This window comes from Pteronotus mesoamericanus, unplaced genomic scaffold, assembly GCF_021234165.1.
Source record: "Pteronotus mesoamericanus isolate MK-2021 breed Mesoamerican mustached bat unplaced genomic scaffold, CSHL_Meso_final contig_56, whole genome shotgun sequence".
NCBI classification, from domain to species: Eukaryota; Metazoa; Chordata; class Mammalia; order Chiroptera; family Mormoopidae; genus Pteronotus; species Pteronotus mesoamericanus.
This window is the reverse complement of record NW_026555201.1, coordinates 6430857-6450294: the sequence shown is the minus strand read 5'-3', so window position 1 is coordinate 6450294 and position 19438 is coordinate 6430857. Positions and strand designations below refer to the sequence as shown.

At 40.0% G+C, this 19438-nt stretch overlaps 1 protein-coding gene across 1 annotated transcript in view; it reads left to right on the top strand.

Annotated features, from left to right (window-relative positions):
- Nucleotides 1-5109: 5109 nt before the first annotated feature.
- Nucleotides 5110-19438, top strand: part of CUNH12orf56 (chromosome unknown C12orf56 homolog) — a 71253-nt gene continuing 56924 nt past the window's right edge. Inside the window, 2 exon segments of the mRNA XM_054580229.1 lie at nt 5110-5244; nt 5338-5709. Of these exon segments, the coding sequence (XP_054436204.1) occupies nt 5110-5244; nt 5338-5709 (507 nt within the window).

Below are 19438 nucleotides of genomic sequence, written 5' to 3'. Positions count from 1 at the left end.
GCTTCCTAGCCACCATCTCTGGGCCCAAGTTCCTACACTGTCTCACTATCACATCTGTCTTTTTTACTTCCTCTACCTTAGATGACACATTCAAAGCTTCTCTCCTGGATTTACAAAACAGCTTCATTGAAAGAAACTTATCTATTACTCCACAAAGTACTTTCATAATCAGAAAAAATCTTAAAAGGCTACACAACCTACTTAATGGGAGAAGATATTCACAAATGATACATCTGATAGGGGTTTAACATCCAACATATATAAAGAACTCATATAACTTAACACCAAAAAACAATCCAATTAAAAAATGAGCAGAGCGCCTGAATAGACATTTCACTAAAGAGGACATACAAGTGACCCTAGTCGGTGTGACTCGGTTGGTTGGAGCATCGTACTGTAAACCTAAAGGCTGGAGGTCTGATCCTGGCCAGGGCACATACTGAGGTTGAGGGTCCAGTCCCAGTCTGTTCCTTGTTAGGGCGTGTATGAGAGGCAACCAATCAATGCTCCCCTTGTGCCTTGATATTTCGGTTGTCTCTCCCTCTCTCCCTTCCTCTCTCTCGAAAAAGCAATAGCAAAATGTCCTTGGATGATAGTAAAAAATAAAAATAATTTTAAAAAGAGGACATACAAATGGTTAACAGATATATAAAAAGACGCTCAACAAATTAAAACCACAGTAAGATATCATCTCATACCTATCAGCATGGCTATCATCAAAAAGAAAAAATCAACAAATATCAAGTGCCGGTGAGGATGTAGTGAAAAGGAAACCCTCAAGCACTGTTGGTGAGATTATGAATTAGTGCAGCCACTATGGGGAGCAGTATGGAGGTTTCTTAATCGCCACATGACCCAGCAATTCCATTTCTGGGTATGTATCTGGAAAAAAAAAACAATTCAAAAAGATACGGGTACCCCTATGTTCATTGCAGCATTATTTACGACAACTGGGATATGGGAGCAATCCAGGTGTCCGTCAATAGATGGATGAATGGAGAAAGATGTGGTACACACACGTGTAACAAAATCGTACTCAGCAATAAAAAATAAATTCTTGACATTTGTGACAACATAGATGCATCTAGACAGAATTATGCTAAGTGAAATAAGTCAAAGAGAGACAGATACCATATGATTTCTTAAGATTTTATTAATTTATTTTTAGAGAGGAAGGGAGGGAGAAAGAGAGGGATAGAAACGTCAATCAGTTGCTTCTCACGCGCCCCCAGCTAGGGACCTAGCCGGCCACTAGGAAAGTGCCCTGACTGGGAATGAACTGGTGACCTTCCAGGTTGCAGGCGGGTGCTCAGTCCACTGAACCATACCCCGTACCAGCCAGGGCCAAATATCATATGATTTCACCTATATGTGGAATCTAAAAAAATGAGACAAATGAATAAACAAAAGGGAAACAGACCCATACATGTAGAACAATGGCAGTTGCCACAGGGGACAGGACCAAGGAATGGGTAAAGTTTAAAAGATGATTAATTTTTTAAAACTGGCTATAATAAAAGGATAAAAGAAGTAGTTTCATGAACTCTTTGAGTATTTGTTGAATGCTACCTCCTTCATACAGTATTTCCAGATTTCCACAGCGAGGCTTGTTTGATTATTTCTTTGATGTTGATTTTTTTTGAACTACCCTTATGTCATCAATATATTTTAAAATGTTTTTGATTTGTATTAAATTTGTGTGGTTATCTTACTCAGCTATTAGTCAATTCTTGAAGACTTAAAATGTACTATCTTGATTTTGTTTATGGATAATAACTTCTGGGTAAATAATTGTGAAATATATTAAGTTCAACCAAAAATAATATGATTTTAAGCTGATAACTACTGAGTCCTGTGTCAAATTCTCTTATGTTTCATTTCAAAGCTTGTCAGGCCTAGTGTCACTGTCACTAAAAGCTCATTCATGATGGGTTCCTTGGCAGAAAGAAGTTGAAAAATAGGTCAGGTAAACTATTTTTATGGGCTCTAGTCCATTCATTGGTTTCTCTTTGAGAAAATTGAGAAAGTGGGTGTAAAGCAGGAAGCCTGAGGCAGGATAAAACATTATAGCATTAGTTAATAAAACAACTTAAAAAAATCTTTAAAATTTTTTATTACAAAGTGATACATGCATTTTATTAAAATTTGAATATTCCATGAACATTTAATGTTGAATGTGAAAAGTTCCTCATGATCCCACATTCCCCAAGAAACAGCTTTTCTTAATCCACAGCATCTGCATGGTCCCTTCAACTTCATTATAATATCAATTGATTGCTAAGTGTAGATATTTAAATGGTCAGTATACATTCATAACAAGCAGAAACACCAAGAGATTCCTAGATCAGATACTTTAAAATTTCAGGTTCTATTTACCTACTGCAGATTTAAAGTATCTTTTTATGCACACTGCCCTTATTTTCAAGTAGAGAGATGGGACACTTGGGATCCACAGATCCATTAAAGAGTAATTCTAGCTTGAAATTTTTAGAGTTGTTATGACCTATGGCCCACTGATCACTTCTCTACCAAAAATGCAACTAAAAACAAGTAAAAATGCCATTTTTCGTTTGTATATGTGTGCATATAGATTAGACTTTTGTCCTGAGCCTAAATTTAAAGTTTAAAAAGTTAGGCTAGTATACAACAAAGAATTTGATACTACTTTCTATATGGGAAACCAAATAACTATATATGTACCAGGAAATCACATACTTGTTCAATTTGTTTTTCAAACACTTATACTGTGTTTATACTCAGGTATACTCTGTACTCAGGTACGTTTTTTAAGTACTTTAGAAACATTGTTAGTTCTCATAATAACCCTATGGGTTGGTATTATTACTTAATTTTACAGATGGGGAAACTGAGGCACTGAGAGATTAATTTGTTCAAAGTCATTTAGCTATTGGATGTGAGAACTAGAATTTGAACCCCAGTCATCTGACTCTATGCTTATGACAACTGTTCTTTCAAACTAATTAAACTGATCTAAGGCTACTTAGTTCTGGTGGAAGTTCTCTTGCTTGGGTAGAGTGGCTTTGGGGATTAGTTCCAGGTACATAATGTTCCACTTTTTTTGATAGTTTTATCAAGAAACATTTATTAGGTGCTTGGTTATACAGGATGTGTACCAAATGCTCCTTGAGTTTGGACACTTAGAAGATAAGGAGTAAGTTCCATCTCAGGTGTATTTGTTATCTTTACCAAAAGATGAGGGACTATGGATACTTTACACATTTACAGCACTCTTAGAATTCATATTTATTGTTTTTGCTCCTCACACCAACTCTTTGGGTGGCAGGGCAAATATCAGTAGTTTCATTTTAAGGATGATAAAACTTGAGGCTCAAAATTGTTAGATGACTTCCAAAAAATCTCAGATAGTGAGCAACAGGGTTAGCACTCTAATCCAGTCCTCCTGACTCCAAATTCAGGGATCTTTCTCCTATATTAAACTCCTTTCCTACAATCTGAACTTTGCTGTTACTTTGGCAAAGTGCAGAACACCAAGTGCCTAGAAGCTGTGCTACTGCCTTCTTTGACTGCCACAAAGTTAAAAGTTTAACTGTGGTCATTAGCCACCAATCCGTATGTTAAATTCCCTTCTTCGTGTGCCCCATCTTAACCTTTGTTAAACCCATTGCCCTTGTCACCAAAAGCTCACTTTTGATGGGCTTCTTGGCAGACAGGCCAGGAACGCTGCCTGTTCTGCAATGTCCAGACATTGTTTCTCTTAGTCCTGGGTATGTGTTAGGAAGACACCTAACAGCAGCCTGGGTGAGGCCTTTTCCCATACTTCGGTCTCACATTCCATCTCTGATACAGCCTTTTCCCTGTCAACAGCTCTTAGGAGGTGCAGATATTTGGCAAAGGTGAAGGGCCTTTGTCTTCTGTTGGTTTGAAGTAACAAACTCTGTCTAGATTGGTTTATGTAGGGAATAGTCTTTATTTGAGAGGAAATAGCCCTGCCTGTGGAGTTCACTTTTCATCCAGTTATGAAGTTCTAAGAAGTCAGATGTATGATCAGATTCTAAGAAAACTTTAAATGCTAGGTCATTTGAGATTTTTATCAGCAGGTGGCACTGCTCTCTTTCCTCACCAAACACTTTCACCAAGGAAAGAAATACTGTTCCTTTTTCTTTGTTGCTATTGAGCTCCTTAGACTTGTTTAGCTTGACCCAAACATTTCTTCTCGGTTCCCTTTTGTAGTGACTTAGTCTAAAATATCCGTTTATGCGGTTTCATTTATTTATACTCTCTTTCCACAAAGGGTTTGAAATTGCTTACAACATACAGTATATGAGGAAAGGAGAATAAAACTTTCAATAAAGAATATGCAGTTTGATTCTGGGTTGTGGGTAGCTGGAGGAAAATACACACACACACACGCCCCCTCATATATTGCAGTGTATAATGTGCACTTTTGCCCACATTTTTCAGGGAAAAATAAGGATGCGCATTATACATGGGCAATCTTTAAACGTAGGTGCACATTATACACAGCAATATACTAGGTCTTTGGGTGAGTGACTTTTTTTAGGATTTGAAATTAAAATGAAAGTTCTCACCTAGGATTATTGGGAAGCAAGTTTCTGTTGTACTCTCCTCATCTCTCTAACCTATTTTATATATTATTCGTGTTCTATCAAATCTAAGCAGTATTTTTACTACCCTGCAGCCTCAAGGCTGTGTAATAGCATTTCTGAACCTGTACACTTCAATTTTTCAACATGCAGGCCTCACGCATTCATTCATTCATTCTACACAGATTGCGCTCCAACTGTTTCCAAGGCCTTGTCCTGGGTATTGAGACCACAACTATGTCCATTAGGTAGTTTTGACTGTGCCCAATCAATTTATGATAGGATTCGCTTCTCTCAGAATGCTTTTAGCTGGTTAGAGAAAGAAGACCTACGCTTATACTCATTAAAATTAGAGAGCTATTGCAGGCGATGTTGTAATCGAATGCTAAATCTTTGTGATAGGTCTTAATAGGAACCTAGAATTGTTCTGCCTATATAAAAAATAAATCGGTAAATTTCATCTCGTGCAAGTTTCTAATGGAAAACCAGTTTAAAACTGCTGCTTCAATACCATTTGTAAGGAATGGCATGGTCCATAATAGCTGGGGTAATTGGGGTGTGGGCGGGCTGGGCGGAGGGCCCCGCGCAGCGCCAGCACTTGGCTGTGGTTAACTGGAACGACCAGCATCTCAACCCCCTTACCCGACTGTTGTCGGAGGTTGGGGCAAGGATTGCGGGGGAGGGCTCCAAGGGAGCCAGCCTCCCGAGTCAAGCTCCAAACTGGGGGCTCCATCCCCTGTGCTCGGGGTAGGGGGCAGGTGGCGGCCGCGAGGCTGGCGGCTTAGTGGCACGAGCGCGTTCCACCACGGGCGGCGCGGAGGCGGGGCCAGGCCGAGCCTCCGCCGGGCTCCGCACTTCGCTGTGGTCCCGCAGGCCCAGCCCCGCGGAGCCCGGCTTCCTACCGCGCTCAAACAGCCGCGTGGACGCGTTCCTGCGCAGGCATCTGGCGCCAGAGGCCTACGACGCCAGCCGCGCCTAGGAACCGTGCATTGTGGTGTCCGACTCAGAGAAGCACTAATTAAAGTACTTGGTCCTCAGCGACCAGCTCACCAACCTGACCGAGAACCCGCCCAAGTCCATGCCACAGGTCGTGGCGCAGCGGGACGCGGTGGCCATTGATCTAGTGAGGAGCGTGGGCAGGCAGTCAGGTTCACGAGAAACTCCTTTTTGGGCCCTCCAATCCCAGCCTCCTGCACGCGAGAAGGAAAAGGAGGAGGAAGACCTTCCGCTTCCCTGCCTGGACTTCTAACGCTCTTTAACTTCCGTCAGTATGAGCAGCCACTTTGGGAAACTGGATGGCTTACGCACTTTGTATAAAGGTGCCTTGCCCGTTCTCCCGGGGTGTACCAGTCATCCCCCGACACCCCCCAAATAGGCTTAGAGATTTGAGAACATAGATCTCCTCAGAGACAGAGGGCCAACACCGATGCGACCGAATGCCCTGTGATACCTGTGATAAGTGCTCTTACGCCTTGTTTACTTTTTTTTTTTTTAAATCTCCGTCGTGTGCAGCCGCTTAAGTGCCGAACATGAATGAGCGAAGAGCAAATGACTGCCTCAATGAGATGCGCACAGGATCCCTGACAATCTCACGCGGGTCTCTTGATCCAAACTGGGCTCAGGTCACGCTGGAAAAACGTCCTTGGCAGGGCTGTCATGAGGGTGGAGTCTTGAAGGAGATACTCTGGCACAGCCACGCCTTGTCCCAGTTTTTAGTGTGCTGCTACTGTATCCCTTGGCTTCAGGAATGGTTTACTTTATAAACCAGCAGCAGATTGGAAGCAGTCTCTCTTCTCTAGTTACTGTTTTTCCTTCCTTGGCTCTTTTTGTCTGAGCTGCTCTCCAGGTGTGTTCTTTTTTCCATTGGGGACAGGTGTCTAGCCTTGTTTATTTTCCCCCTTGTCTGAGTCTGTGTTCCCCAAGGGAGAGGCTGGTGAGACTCTAAATGGGGCTGTTTTGCCAAGAGAAGCATAGCTTATTTGGAATAGTCTGTAAGAAGAGAATAAAATTAATGGAAAAAAATCTTTTTTTTCCTACTTAAAATATCTCTGTGGGATAATATCACAGTGCAAATTTATCCTTTTTTAAAAAATTAAAATGTAGGAAGGGAAATGCCTTTTCCCTTACTGCCATTATTTCTATTATGTTGAACTAAAATAAACAAAAATATTAAATATCCTTTATCAAATGTTTTAAAAAACATTAAATGCTCAGCTTTTTCTACTGTCTGGTAAACATTTATTGCTTTGACAAAAAGTAATTATTTTAGGATTTTGGTACTCTTCCCAACAAGAGACAGTATATGCATTTCAGTAGTTGTTATATATCTTTCTTTTTTAAGTATATTTTATTGATTATGCTATTAAAGTGGTCCCATTTGTTTCTCCTCTTTATTCCCCTCCACCCTGCATCCTGCCTCCCACCAGCATTCTCCCCTGCCCTTAGTTCATGTCTGTGGGTCGTATATATAAGTTCTTTGGCTTTTCCATTTCCTATACTATTCTCAACCTCCCCCTGTCTATTTTGTACCTACTATTTATGCTTCTAATTCCCAGTTCCTTTTCCCCTATTCTCCCCCTGCCCCCTCCCTGATGATAACCCTCCATGTGATCTCCATTTCTGTGATTCTGTTCCTGTTCTAGTTGTTTGCTTAGTTTGTTTTTGTTTTTTAGGTTCACTTGTTGATAGTTGTGAGTTTGTTGTTATTTTACTGCTCATTGCTTTGATCTTTTCCTTTTTCTTAGATAAGTCCCTTGAACATTTCTTATAATAAGGGCTTGGTGATGATGAACTCCTTTAACTTTACCTTATCTGGGAAGCATGTTATCTGCTCTTCCATTCTAAATGATGGCTTTGCTGGATAGAGGAATCTTGGATGTAGGTCCGTCCTTGTCTTTCAACTCTTTGAAAAGTTCTTGCCAGCCCCTTCTTGCCTGCAAGGTTTCTTTTGAGAAATCAGCTGATAGTTCTGTGGGAACTCCTTTGTAGGTAACTGTCTCCTTTTCTTTTGCTGCTTTTAAGATTCTCTCCTTATCTTTAATCTTGGGTAATTTAATTATGATGTGCCTTGGTGTGTGTTTCCTTGGATCCAGCTTCTTTGGGACTCTGAGCTTCCTGGACTTTCTGGAAGTCTATTTTCTTGGCCAGATTGGGGAAGTTCTCCTTCATTATTTTTTCAAGTAAGTTTTCAATTTCTTGCTCTTCCTCTTCTCCTTCTGACACCCCTAGGATTCAGATGTTGGAACATTTAAAATTGCCCCACAGATTCCTAAGCCTCTCCTTATTTTCTGAATTCTCGTTTCTTCATTCTGTTCTGGTTGATGTTTATTTCTTCCTTCTGCTCCCAATCGTTGATTTGAGTCCCAGTTTCCTTCCCTTCACTATTGGTTCCCCGTATATTTTTCTTCATTTCACTTTGCATAGCCTTCACTTTTTTCTCTATTTTGTGACTGTACTCAGTCATTTCCGTGAGCATCCTGATTACCAGTGTTTTGAACTCTGCATCTGATAGGTTGGCTATCTCTTTGTCGCTTAATTCTTTTTGGGGGGTTTTGATCTGTTTTTTCATTTGGGCCATATTTCTTTGTCTGGTGTGCCTGTTATGTTATAAGGGGCAGAGCCTTAGGTATTTGCCAGGGCGGGACAACTCATGTTACTGCTCTTCTAGTGCTATACGTCAGGGAAGGGTCCGAGAGGGAAAAATGCTGCTTGCTCAGCTCTCCTTTGGCTTTCAGTTACTTCTCCTGCTACCCACAAGCAAATTGGGCCTTTCTGGTGCTGATTCCTGCGTGGGTGGGTTTGTGTATGTTCTAGGATCCTGTGGGTCTCTCCAGTGGACTCTGCTTTAAGGCTGGGAGTTTTTCCTGCTGCTGCAGCCCCCACAGATTTTTATAACCAGAGGTTTTGAGGCTTTCTTTTCCCTCACTGGAACCCTGGGTTGTGTGGTCTGTCTTGCGCCCCTGTTGTCCCTCCTGGTTTATCTGCCTGCCCAGTCCTCCAGCCGCCACCTTGCCACTAGTCCTCTCCTCCCTGGATGCCCCTCTCAGCCCCTCCTACCCGTCTGAATGAATGTTTCTTCTTTAACTCCTTGGTTGTCAGACTTCCATACAGTTCGATTTTTTGGAAGTTCTGGTTGTTTTCTGTTTTTAAATTCATTGTTGTCCTTCTTTTGGTTCTGTGAGGGGGCAAAGTGTATCTACCTATGCCTCCATCTTGGCTAGAAGTCTCAGTTGTTATATATCTCTTTTTTTTTGAGCTGTTTGAATTTGAAAAGTACAGTAGAGCTCTATTGGCAATCCCGAGCCATGAATCCCACAGAAAAAGCTTACCAATTAATTTGGTAATACTTTATGTACAAAATTTACCTTTCAGGCATATAGACGATTATGTAATGTCTATAAAGGTGCTGAACAAATCTAAGATTTCAGCACTGTTGATAGAGTTTACCTTTGGCTGAAGTTGTGGCAGGCAGATTAGTGACCCCCAAAAGATAGCCCTAGAACCTGTGAATATGTTACATTACATGTCAAAAGGGAACTAAAGTTGCAGAAGGAATTAAGGTTGTTTGCTAATTAACTAACTTTAAAATAGGGAGATTGTTTTGAGTTATCTGGGTGGGCCCAAGGTAATCACAAAATCCTTAAAAGTGGAAAAGAGAGGCAGAAAAAGAGTCAGTGGCAGCATGAGAAAGACTTACTGCTTTGGAAGGTGGAAGGGGGCCACGGACCAGGGGATGTGGGCAGCCTCTGGAAGCAGAAAAAAGCAAAGAATCAAGTTTGCATCTCCAGAAGGAAGGCAGTCCAGCTGATACCTTGATTTTAGCCCAGTGAGACCCATTTCAGACTTCGGTACCACAGAACTGTAAGAGAATAAATTTATGTTGTTTAATGCCACCAAGTTTGTCGTAATGCGTTGCAATACCAGCTGGAAATTAATACAGTAGTCTTCCCTATTTTGGTGCTTTAAAATGGGTAATTGTTTTTAAAAAATAGTGTGTTAGTGAGAAATAAATATAATCATGTCAAGCACAAATTTCTTAATCTCTTTTTCTGAGCTTTAATAAAATAGTTCTGGGGTTATTGTTATATTTCATGCCTTGTACTAAGCTCCATTGGATGTGTGAAAAATGGGTGCTATGGAATTGCTTTATCTGGTATCAATTAATAACCGCAGAGGTAGTTGACTGTCATCCCCCTATGAACGCTATGTCCTTACTTAATGCCACGATGTATAGAAGTTTCCTGCTTTCTGTGTTATATCTCATGTAGTTGTCCTCCTGTCCATGCTAACAGAAGACCAGAACTTGGATTGGGTACCAGTGAGATTTCCTTTGCATCAAAGATGAACTTAAAGTGCATCTGGAGATCTCAGTAGGCATTTGATGGTTCATCTGCTGAGAGGAAGTTTCTAAGGTTGCTTGGTCAGAGCTTTTATAAAAGGCTGACACTTTCCATAAAAGTTACTTTTAAAATTATTCTCTAGAGTTCTGTTCTTGTCGTATGAGTCAAAACACTATTCTTTTAAGTGCTCCTAAGATTAGACATTGTTAAAGTGTGAGAACCAAATATCTAGACCAGTCTACGAATTTCCTATGCGTTCACTCCATCGCAGCAGCTACGGAGAAAAGGAAATCTCAGCTCCAGCAGCCTCGCCTCCAGGTCTTGCCTTTCTCCTTGTCCTCTCGCCACTGCCTCCTCATTGAATACGTGCTCTCCAGCCATCCCAGGCTCCACGTGGCTTCTTGAACAAACAACAAAGGCACCTTTCACCGCCTGGCCTGTTTGCTCGCAGGGTTCATGTCCTCCTCCTTCAAGGTTGTTCAGATCATCATATTTACAGTCCTTCTCCTCCTATTCCTTTTTCTTCTCTCCCTCCTCCACCTTTAAAAAATGTAATGCACATTCTTAGCTGAGAATGGTCACAGGCTTGCTGAAGGGACCCCTGTAGTTTGCCAACTGGTCCCTGCTTTCCCTCCTTCCATAATCAGACCCTACACATTTTCTAGGCTAAGCCCAAGTCATTCTTTCTTCAAATCGCCTTTCCTTGACCGAACCTGTAATGGCAGGCTTTTTGGTCTGTTTCATTCATTCCTGTAGCCCTGGTTCCTAGAACACTGCCTGGTACAGATAAGAGAACAAATATTTGTTAAATATTCAACATAATCTCTCTTTTGTCTCTTTTCTTTCTGAATGTATTATTTGCAGTATACATTTGGGCATGGTATAGTACATTTTTATTCAGCTTTTGCTTTCTACTTGCATAGAGTTCGTTAAGTTTTTTTAACGTCTAGTCCATGCCCCACGTTCTCATTTGTAAAATGGAAATAACAGCACCTTATTTATAGAGTGTTGGAAGGAGCAAATACTTAAAATAGTACTTGGCACATGATAAGAGCTATGTACATATTAGTTATAATTAATAATTTTCATTCACATATATTAAGTCAATTAAGGCTCCCCATGGATCTTGTAAGATCGACATTATTATCCCTTTTCCAAATTAGGAGATTTGGAAAGAAAATAACTGTTTTTGAGCATTTATTGTGTATTAGGTGTTTTGAAATACAATATCTCATGTATTCTCCTGGGAAATCTGGCCAGCAGGTGTGACAAATTTAATACATTCAGAAAGAAAATTCCTGATCTTCACCCCAAACCTGTTCATCCCTTAGTGTTCCTTGGTTTAGGAAAAATAACATCTTCCATCATTTTTAATTCTGACTTTCTCTCCCACATTCAACACATCAGTATATTCTCTTTTTAAAATTGTATTGAGGTAACATTGGTTAATAACATTATATACATTTCAGGTGTGTTCAGCATTATAATTCTGTATCTATACTCTACTGTGTGCTCACAACCCTAAGTCTGTTTTTTTTCTGTTACCATATATTTGACTCCCTTTACCCAATTTATGCTCCTCCCATCCCCCTTTCCCTCTGGTAACCACCATTCTGTTGTCTATATCTGAGTTTGTTTTGTTAGCTCATTTGTTACTTTTTTGTTTTATATTCTACAAATGAGTGAAATCATTTAGTTTCTGGTGTTTCTAACATTTCATTAAGCATAATACCCTCAAGGTCTACCCATGTTGTCGCAAATGGCAATATTTCATCTCTTTTATGGCCACGTAGTATTCCATTGTATATATGCACCACATTTTCTTTATCCATTCATCCATTTATGGACACTTAGGTTGTTTCCATGTCTTGCCTATTGTAAATAAAGCTGGAATGAATATGGGGCGGTACATATATCTTTACAAATTAGCGTTTCCATATTTTTGGGTAAATTCCCAGAAGAGGAATTGCTTGATCATATGGTAGTTCTATTCTTACTTCTTAAAAGAAATCCCATACCAGTATATCCTCTTGTCTTGTGTAAAGGAGGAAAAAGTCCTCCTCAACCCTCTTGGGGTCCCTGGCTGGGTCTCTAAACTGACAAAGACAGACTACTAGGAGAAAAGTTTACAAATTTATTGAATATAGATTTTACATGACATGGGAGCCTTTACGAGTAAATGAAGAACCAAAGAAACAGATAAACCAATGTATTTTTAATACTAGGTTTGATGAAGCATGGCGAGTCATGGGAAAATATGATAGGACAAAAAGGGTGTGAGCTAAGGCTAGTGAACTGGGGAAACAGCCAGGCCTGTTTGCATTCCTCTCAGCATCCGTGGCTCATAGATGGGATATTTCTTTCCTCTGGGTATAGGGAGGGCACCTCTCCCATGTTTGGGGGAAGGTCAGAGAAACTTTCCTGCACCTGTCTTTTTCTCAGATCCCTTCAGCTTAAAATATCAAGTATGCCAAGGGGCCATATTTTGGGACTGCAAGTTTCAAACCCTGTCACTTGTCTTCCAGAATATGTCCAACTATGACCTTCGTTATCATGTCTTTTCCTGGTGCCACCTGTCCAATCCCTTATCTAGACTATTGAAATTGCCCCTGAACTGATTCCTCTCCAAATAGTAGTTGGGATGATCTTTTTAAACATAAATTATGAACTAAATTATGTCACCCTGCTGTTTCAAAGCCTCCATGAGCTTGCAAACTCCTTATCGCCTACAGGAGCCTCCGTGTTTTGACCTCTCCATCTCTGACTGACCTGCTACCACTCTTCTCTAAGCTCTTTATGCATCTCTTCCCTGCCTCAGTGCCTTTGCACTTCCCACCCTATGTGGAACACTTGCCGCAGTTCCTCAGGGTTGATTCTTTCTTGTCAGCTGTGTTTCCAAATTTAGCATCACCTCCACAGGTATGCCTTCCCTGGCCACCCCATCTAAAGTACCATTCCCCCATCACGCTTATTGTATATCTTTGTCTCAAAGTGCTGATCAGTATCGGCATTGTAAGATTAACCTTTGTAATGATTCATTGTCTCCACGAGAGCAGGACCTTGTGTCTCTTGTTCCTTCCTGTGACACTGTGCACTATATTTTCTGACACATAGTACATAGATAGTCAATAATTACTTGTGAATTGGAAGAATGAATGAATGGATGAATGCTCAGGTCTGTCATACAGGATACCTGTTAGAAAGGGAGATCATATTTCACTATCTGCAATTATTGAGGGCCTCCAGAGACAGCTCATCACTCTGGCCAGAGTGATGCAGTTAGTGGCAGAGCCGGGCTAGATTCGCACTGGTCTCCTGATGCTCAGGTTCAGGTCTGTCACGCTCCTTTTCGTGTTTCCATGATGTGATCCCCGTGTTGTTTATAAGTGTCATGCATTTTGAGAGGTAGTAAGAGTTACATAAGATGAGACCATGTCACGGATGCTTCTTCTTTAGCTTTCTTTCTCTATTTGGACTCATTTGTAACATTTCAAAGCCCTCACGGTAGGAGGCAGAAAGAAGCAAAAATGACCGGTAAACGCTTATCAGTCACTTTGGCTTCTTCTTAATAGTTGGTTTGCATAGAATGGTTGGGATAGCATATTCAAGTGTTGAGAAACCCCGTGAGGGCAGGCATTCTGTCAGTTTGAGTCACCTCTGTACCCCCAGTGACTGTAACAGCCCCGAGGTCTCAGAGCTTTAACGTAACATGGAGTCTGTCTTCTTTGAGCTACTTGTCCATCATGGATTAGCAAGGGACTGTATTTATTCATCTTAGTCACAAGATATGTGATACTTAGTCACACATTTTAGGATCAGAGGCTGTATCTCAGTACATGCTTGCTTAATCACCATGGCAGGGGGAAATTAACCAAGCAAATCATCTACTGAGTTTTCAGGTTCAACCCAGAGGTAACATATGTCGGCTCTTCTCATGTTTCATTAGCCAGAGTCAGGCATATGCCTAACTTAAAAGGGGGCATTCTGTGTGCATTCCACGTGTCTTGAAGAGAGAATAGGAATATTTGTGAACAGCTTTTAATGTCTACTTCAAATTACTGACATTTTATGGAGTGCTCACTCTATGCCACCCCCTGCTATTCTCCGTGCTTAATTTGGAACCTCTTTATCCTTATAATAACCCCAGATAATACTGTTCGCTGTTTTACAGATAAGGAACCTGAAGCACAGAGAATTTAAGCAGTTTGCCTAAGGTCATCAAAAAATGGCAGAATCAGAACGGGAGCCCAAGCAGCCTGGCCCTAGAGCCCGCGATCTTAATCGCTAGGCTGCAGCTGCCTCGGAACATAGTTTTCACTGACTGATTATTCAGAAGACTCTAAGCCCTTTGAAAACTGAAACTCCATCTTGTACTTTTTATGTTTCAGTTTTGCACTCTGCAGTAGGAACTAAAGAATATCCACAATGAATTGAACTGAACGAATTAGAACCTAGATAATCAACTGCTGAAAGCGAGGGCTCTGTTACTCTTTGATATGAAAGCTGATAAGGGAAATCTGAATCAAAACTCTGAAACCAAGATTAAAGTATAAGGTAAATATGGAATTGTTAACAAAATATTGGGAAAAAAGAAATAAGGGGTATACTCTTGCGTTTAGAAAGCAGTATTTTAATATAAGTAAGAATAGGTAAATTCGAATTGCCAATATAAATATGGATAAAAATGACAGAGATACATGGATGACATATTATTCTTAGAGATTTAGTCAAAGAAGTTAAGGATATTTTCAGATAAAGCCTTCGTCATTTGAGGTAACAGCAAAGAGAACGCTCTCCTCCCCCCCAAAATGTCCCTTGCTGCCACCATCAGAGACAAATACTGGACTGAGTGGACCATGAATCTGGTTCAGAATTGCATTACTGAGGTTCTTAACAATCAAAGGTCATTAACTATAATAGATATCTTTTGGGTATATACCATGTTTCGCCCTTGTGCCAAACACTCTAAATGGATTATCTCATTTAATCTTATTAATTTTATAAGGAAAGTGATATTATCTCTTTTTTTACCGATAAGAAAACAGCAGAGAAAGGATAAATGGCACAAGGTCCTGTATTCAGGAAACACCTGAGCTGAAATGTAAACTTAGGTCTTTTGACCTCAGAGGCAGCATTTTAAAACCACTACTCACATAGTAACAACTGGCCTTCTGCAAATTTGTGCTATTTGTTTCAAAGTTGTTAGGCTTTGCAGTAGGGACACCATAGTTATTTCAATATGCAGATTGCATGGTTCCTGAGTTTTGGCTGTTAGAAAGGAGGGGATGTAGTTATAAACATCTTTTTCATTCTCAAACACCGTATCTCTGTCTTCAAGTTTATTGTCCTTCAGAACTGAGACTGGTGTCATTGCTATTGCTGATGAGGTTCAAGGACAAGTTTGGCTGAAAATACCCCAGTGGAAGTAGCATCCTTTTCACAGTTCCAAACCCTGAAAGCTTTTTTTTCTGTTAGTCTTTCTTAGCTGTAGCTCTTGGCCCTGAGGCAATGAATTTTCAAGCCTAACACTGAACTAGTCTAGGGAGTCTCCAATATTACAAGACAGTGTCCAGTTCTCCAAAGTGCTAATTCTTTTTGGAATATGTGGTTGGATCATTCATGACAGCTATATTAATAGATTACAAAAATAGCTCATCTACTCAGACTTCCTTAGGGACTGGCATGCTATAACTCAGGTAGACAATAATGGAAGAAAAGAAACTGCTTGGTTGAGACTGCAATGAGTTTGTTAATTATGAGAGTAGAAGGATTTGCAAAATGCTAAATGTAAAAATAGCTTTTACTTAGGTTTAAACTTATGTACAGTGTGACATAGATAATTGCTAATGTGGTTTAATTAGAGGGAAAATCACTCAAGGCATCTCCAAATATTCTTGGCTGCTTCATTAGTTGATCAAAACCTTTCAGCTTACCCTTGGTCCTTGTTCAGGTTCTCTCTGGCATACTCTCAGAGCAGGTAATTAATCAAATTGCAATTTGAGTGAATTAATTTATTACTTGTTTTTCTGTCTTTATTGGAGACTGTTAGAATTAGAGCTTGATTTGCAGAGAGGAAGTTTGGTCTTGAAAGGACCATGGAAGTTCAAAGACACCACATGGTTTAGCTCTTTTTAGGCCTTACTTCCACTATCTGCAAACTTTACCTCAGTACATGAGGTGTGCCTTCAGTTTTCTCCTTTTCGCTTTTCCTCTGGTTTATGTTTTTTTCTTCTTCTATACTGTGCAGATCTATTGAACAGATGTTTGATTTTATATGGAGCATTCTACCAATGTTTTGAATTACCAGGGACTATAAATATATAAATGAATAAAAAAAGGTACTTCTTACTTTTAAGTATCTCATAATTTAGAGAGGAAGGCAAGCAAATGGGAAAGAAGAAAAACAGCTATAAGCAGATAATTATAATGAAATGTGAAAATAGATATAATAAACAGAATATGATGAAAACCAGAAGAGGAACTAACATATTCTGTTGGGGAGATGAATGGGAAAAGGTCCACCAAGGAAGTAACTTTTGAACTTGGCCTTGAAGGAAGAAGAGTAGGTTCTAGGCAGAAAAAAGGGCAAGTGTATTCCAAGAGGAGAGAATAACATATGTTTAATTAACTTTCTACAGTATGTCTAAACCCATATCAGTGGAACCAAGCAGAGCCCTGTTTAGGTGAAGGCCACATAGCTTTTTTCTGTTTTTAGCTATTTTTTACAGTTTGTTCAAACTAGGATCCTATTTAGAATCACACATTCATTTGGTTGTCATCCCTCTCTTTTGTTAACGTTTCTTATGGAAAAATTTCAAGCATAAACACATTAGAATAATAAGTATAAGTGCTTGACAAATGCCTATCACCAGCTCTGGTAACTATAAACATCTAGCTGATCATGCTTTACCTATATTCCATCCAAGTTTCCCACTGAAGGATTATTTTAAAACAATTCTCGTATTCCCATGAGGAGGATGTTGTTACACTTTATGTTATCCCTAAGGTTTCTTAAGCTCTCCTCATTTTTTAAAAATTCCTTTTTCTTTTTGCTGCTCTGCATGGGTGTTTTTTTCTATCTTGTCTTCCAAATCACTGATTTCAAGCCTCTGCTTCATCTCACCTCCTGTTTGTTCCTTCCAGTGTTATTTTATTTATTTCAGATATTGCATTATTTATTTCTGACTGGTCCTTTTTTCATGGTTTCTATGTTTGTTTTCATGTTGTTGAGTATCCTTATAATCACTACTCTAAACTCTATTATTTGATAAATTGCTTGCCTCCATTTCACTTAGTTCCTCTATGGAGAATTCTTTAATTCGGGGCCTTTTTTTTTGTCTTCACAATTTGGTTGCTTCTTTGTATTAGGTAGATCTGCAAAGACTCTGGTGCAGACCTATGTCAGATGCTGCCTATGACTGACCCTGGGCAACCTGTTTGGAGCTATCAGTGACCCACAGCTTATGGCTCCCTCTGCTGGGTCTGGGTGTGTGCAGAAAGAACCAGGCTGTGCACCAACACTGGCTTTCACCAGCACTGGGCCAGGGGGAGGGTCATCTAAAATTTCAGAGCTTCCAGACATCCAGCTTTGCTGTTTATCCCTAATAGAGCCTCCAGCAGCCTGGCCAATTCTCTACGGAGTGAGGGGAGAGGGTTTCCTGTGGATGGGGCTATTGCTTCCCCCCAAGGCTGATGCCTCTTGTAGGGGAGTGATCTGACTAAGAAAGATGGCCTCTGCAGTATGGGGAATGACCCTACAAAGAAATCCTGGTAGCTGTTCCTTTAGTTCTCTCTCCAGAGCCACCAACCCCAGACTCTACTCACACATCTCTAGTCCATTCTGCCCTTTCTCTGCTAGAGCCCAGGGTAAAGGGCTGCAAATGAAATTTTGCGCATTGGTCCTTTAAGAGGCTCGTTGTGTCTCTAGCTGTTTCTCTGCAGCAGATAGAAATCCTGCTGCTTTTCACAGCCAGATGTTTTTTGGGTTCCTTTCCCAGTTCTGGTGCTCTATGCTGGGGAGCCCAGCTTAGGGTTTGGACCCCACATGTCTAAGGGAGAACCCCCTGGCCATTGAATTATCCCTTTAGAGCTTCAGCCACTGCCCAGCCAGCCCTTTTGTGCCTCTTCCACATTTTACCAGTCTTATCGTGGTGAAGTGGTTTCTTCTGTAAGCCCTTTGTTTTAAGTCTTCTCTCCAGCTAGTTTTCAGCTGGTTATTCAAGATGATTTTACTTTAGTTGTAACTCTGGTTTGGTCCTGGGAGGATGTTAGTGTAGCATGTACCATCCTTTGCCTCTTTATTTGTTTTGGTCTACTTACTCTTCCACCATCTGGGGGCTCCCTTTTAAAGCAATTCTCAAACATATTATTCCATCCATAGACAGTTCAGTATAAGGACAGTTTTTAAAAAGTAACCATAATGCCATTATCACACCTAAAATAATAATTCCTTGGTAATGTTAAATATTTAGTCAATGTTCAAATTTCCCCACTTGCTCGAAAATGTCTTTTTATAGTGGTTGTGCTTGAATTAGGATCTAGATAATGTCCATACATTGTGTTTGTCTCTTAAATCTCTTTTAATCCTTGACAAATCTTCCTTCCTTTTCATTTTTTCTGTTACTTATTTGATGGAGAAATCATGTCACTTGGCCTGGAGAATTTCCCACATTCTGGATCTACCCAATTGTGACTCTGTAGAATCCTTTAACATATTCCTCTATCCCCTGTATTTCCTGTAAACTGGGATGGTAGGATGCAAGTTCAGTTTTTTGGCACGAATACTCATAGTTGATGCTGTGTACTCCCTATTACATCCCATGAGTAGTCATATACCATCCTTTGCCTCTTTATTTGTTTTGGTCAGGCAGATCTGTGGGTTGTTGTGTCTCTTAGATCCCTTTCTAAAAAAAAATTTTGGGAGAGAGATGAGTTGCAGGGGCTGAGGGGGAGTAGAGAGAGGAAAAAACATTGACTTCTTTTTCCGCTTATTTATTCATTCATTGGTTGATGCTTGTATGTGCCCTGACCAAGGATTCAACCCACAACTTTGGCTTATTGGGATGACACTCTAACCAAATGACGTACTTGCCCAGGGCCCTTAGATCCCTTTTTAAACTGGAACTATCTCCCCTCTCCCCTGTCCTGTTTTTATATGATTTGTTAAAGACATGGCTCAAATTATTTTTAAACTTTCTTCTGGACTTGCTGATTGTTTCTTCCTGTTGCTATTTTACTTGAGAATACATTAAAAAAATTAAAGTATAATTGATATGCAACATTATATTAGTTTCAGGTATATAACATAATGATTTAACATTTGTATATATTGCAAAATGATCACCACAGTAAGTATAGTTATCATCTGTGTCCCCATACAAAGTTACACATTTTTTTGTGTTGAGAATTTTTAAGATTTACTTTCTTAGCAACTTTCAAATTTGCAAGATGTTATTGATTATTGTCACCATGCTTTATGTTACATTTCCTTGGCTGACTTATTTTGTATCTGAA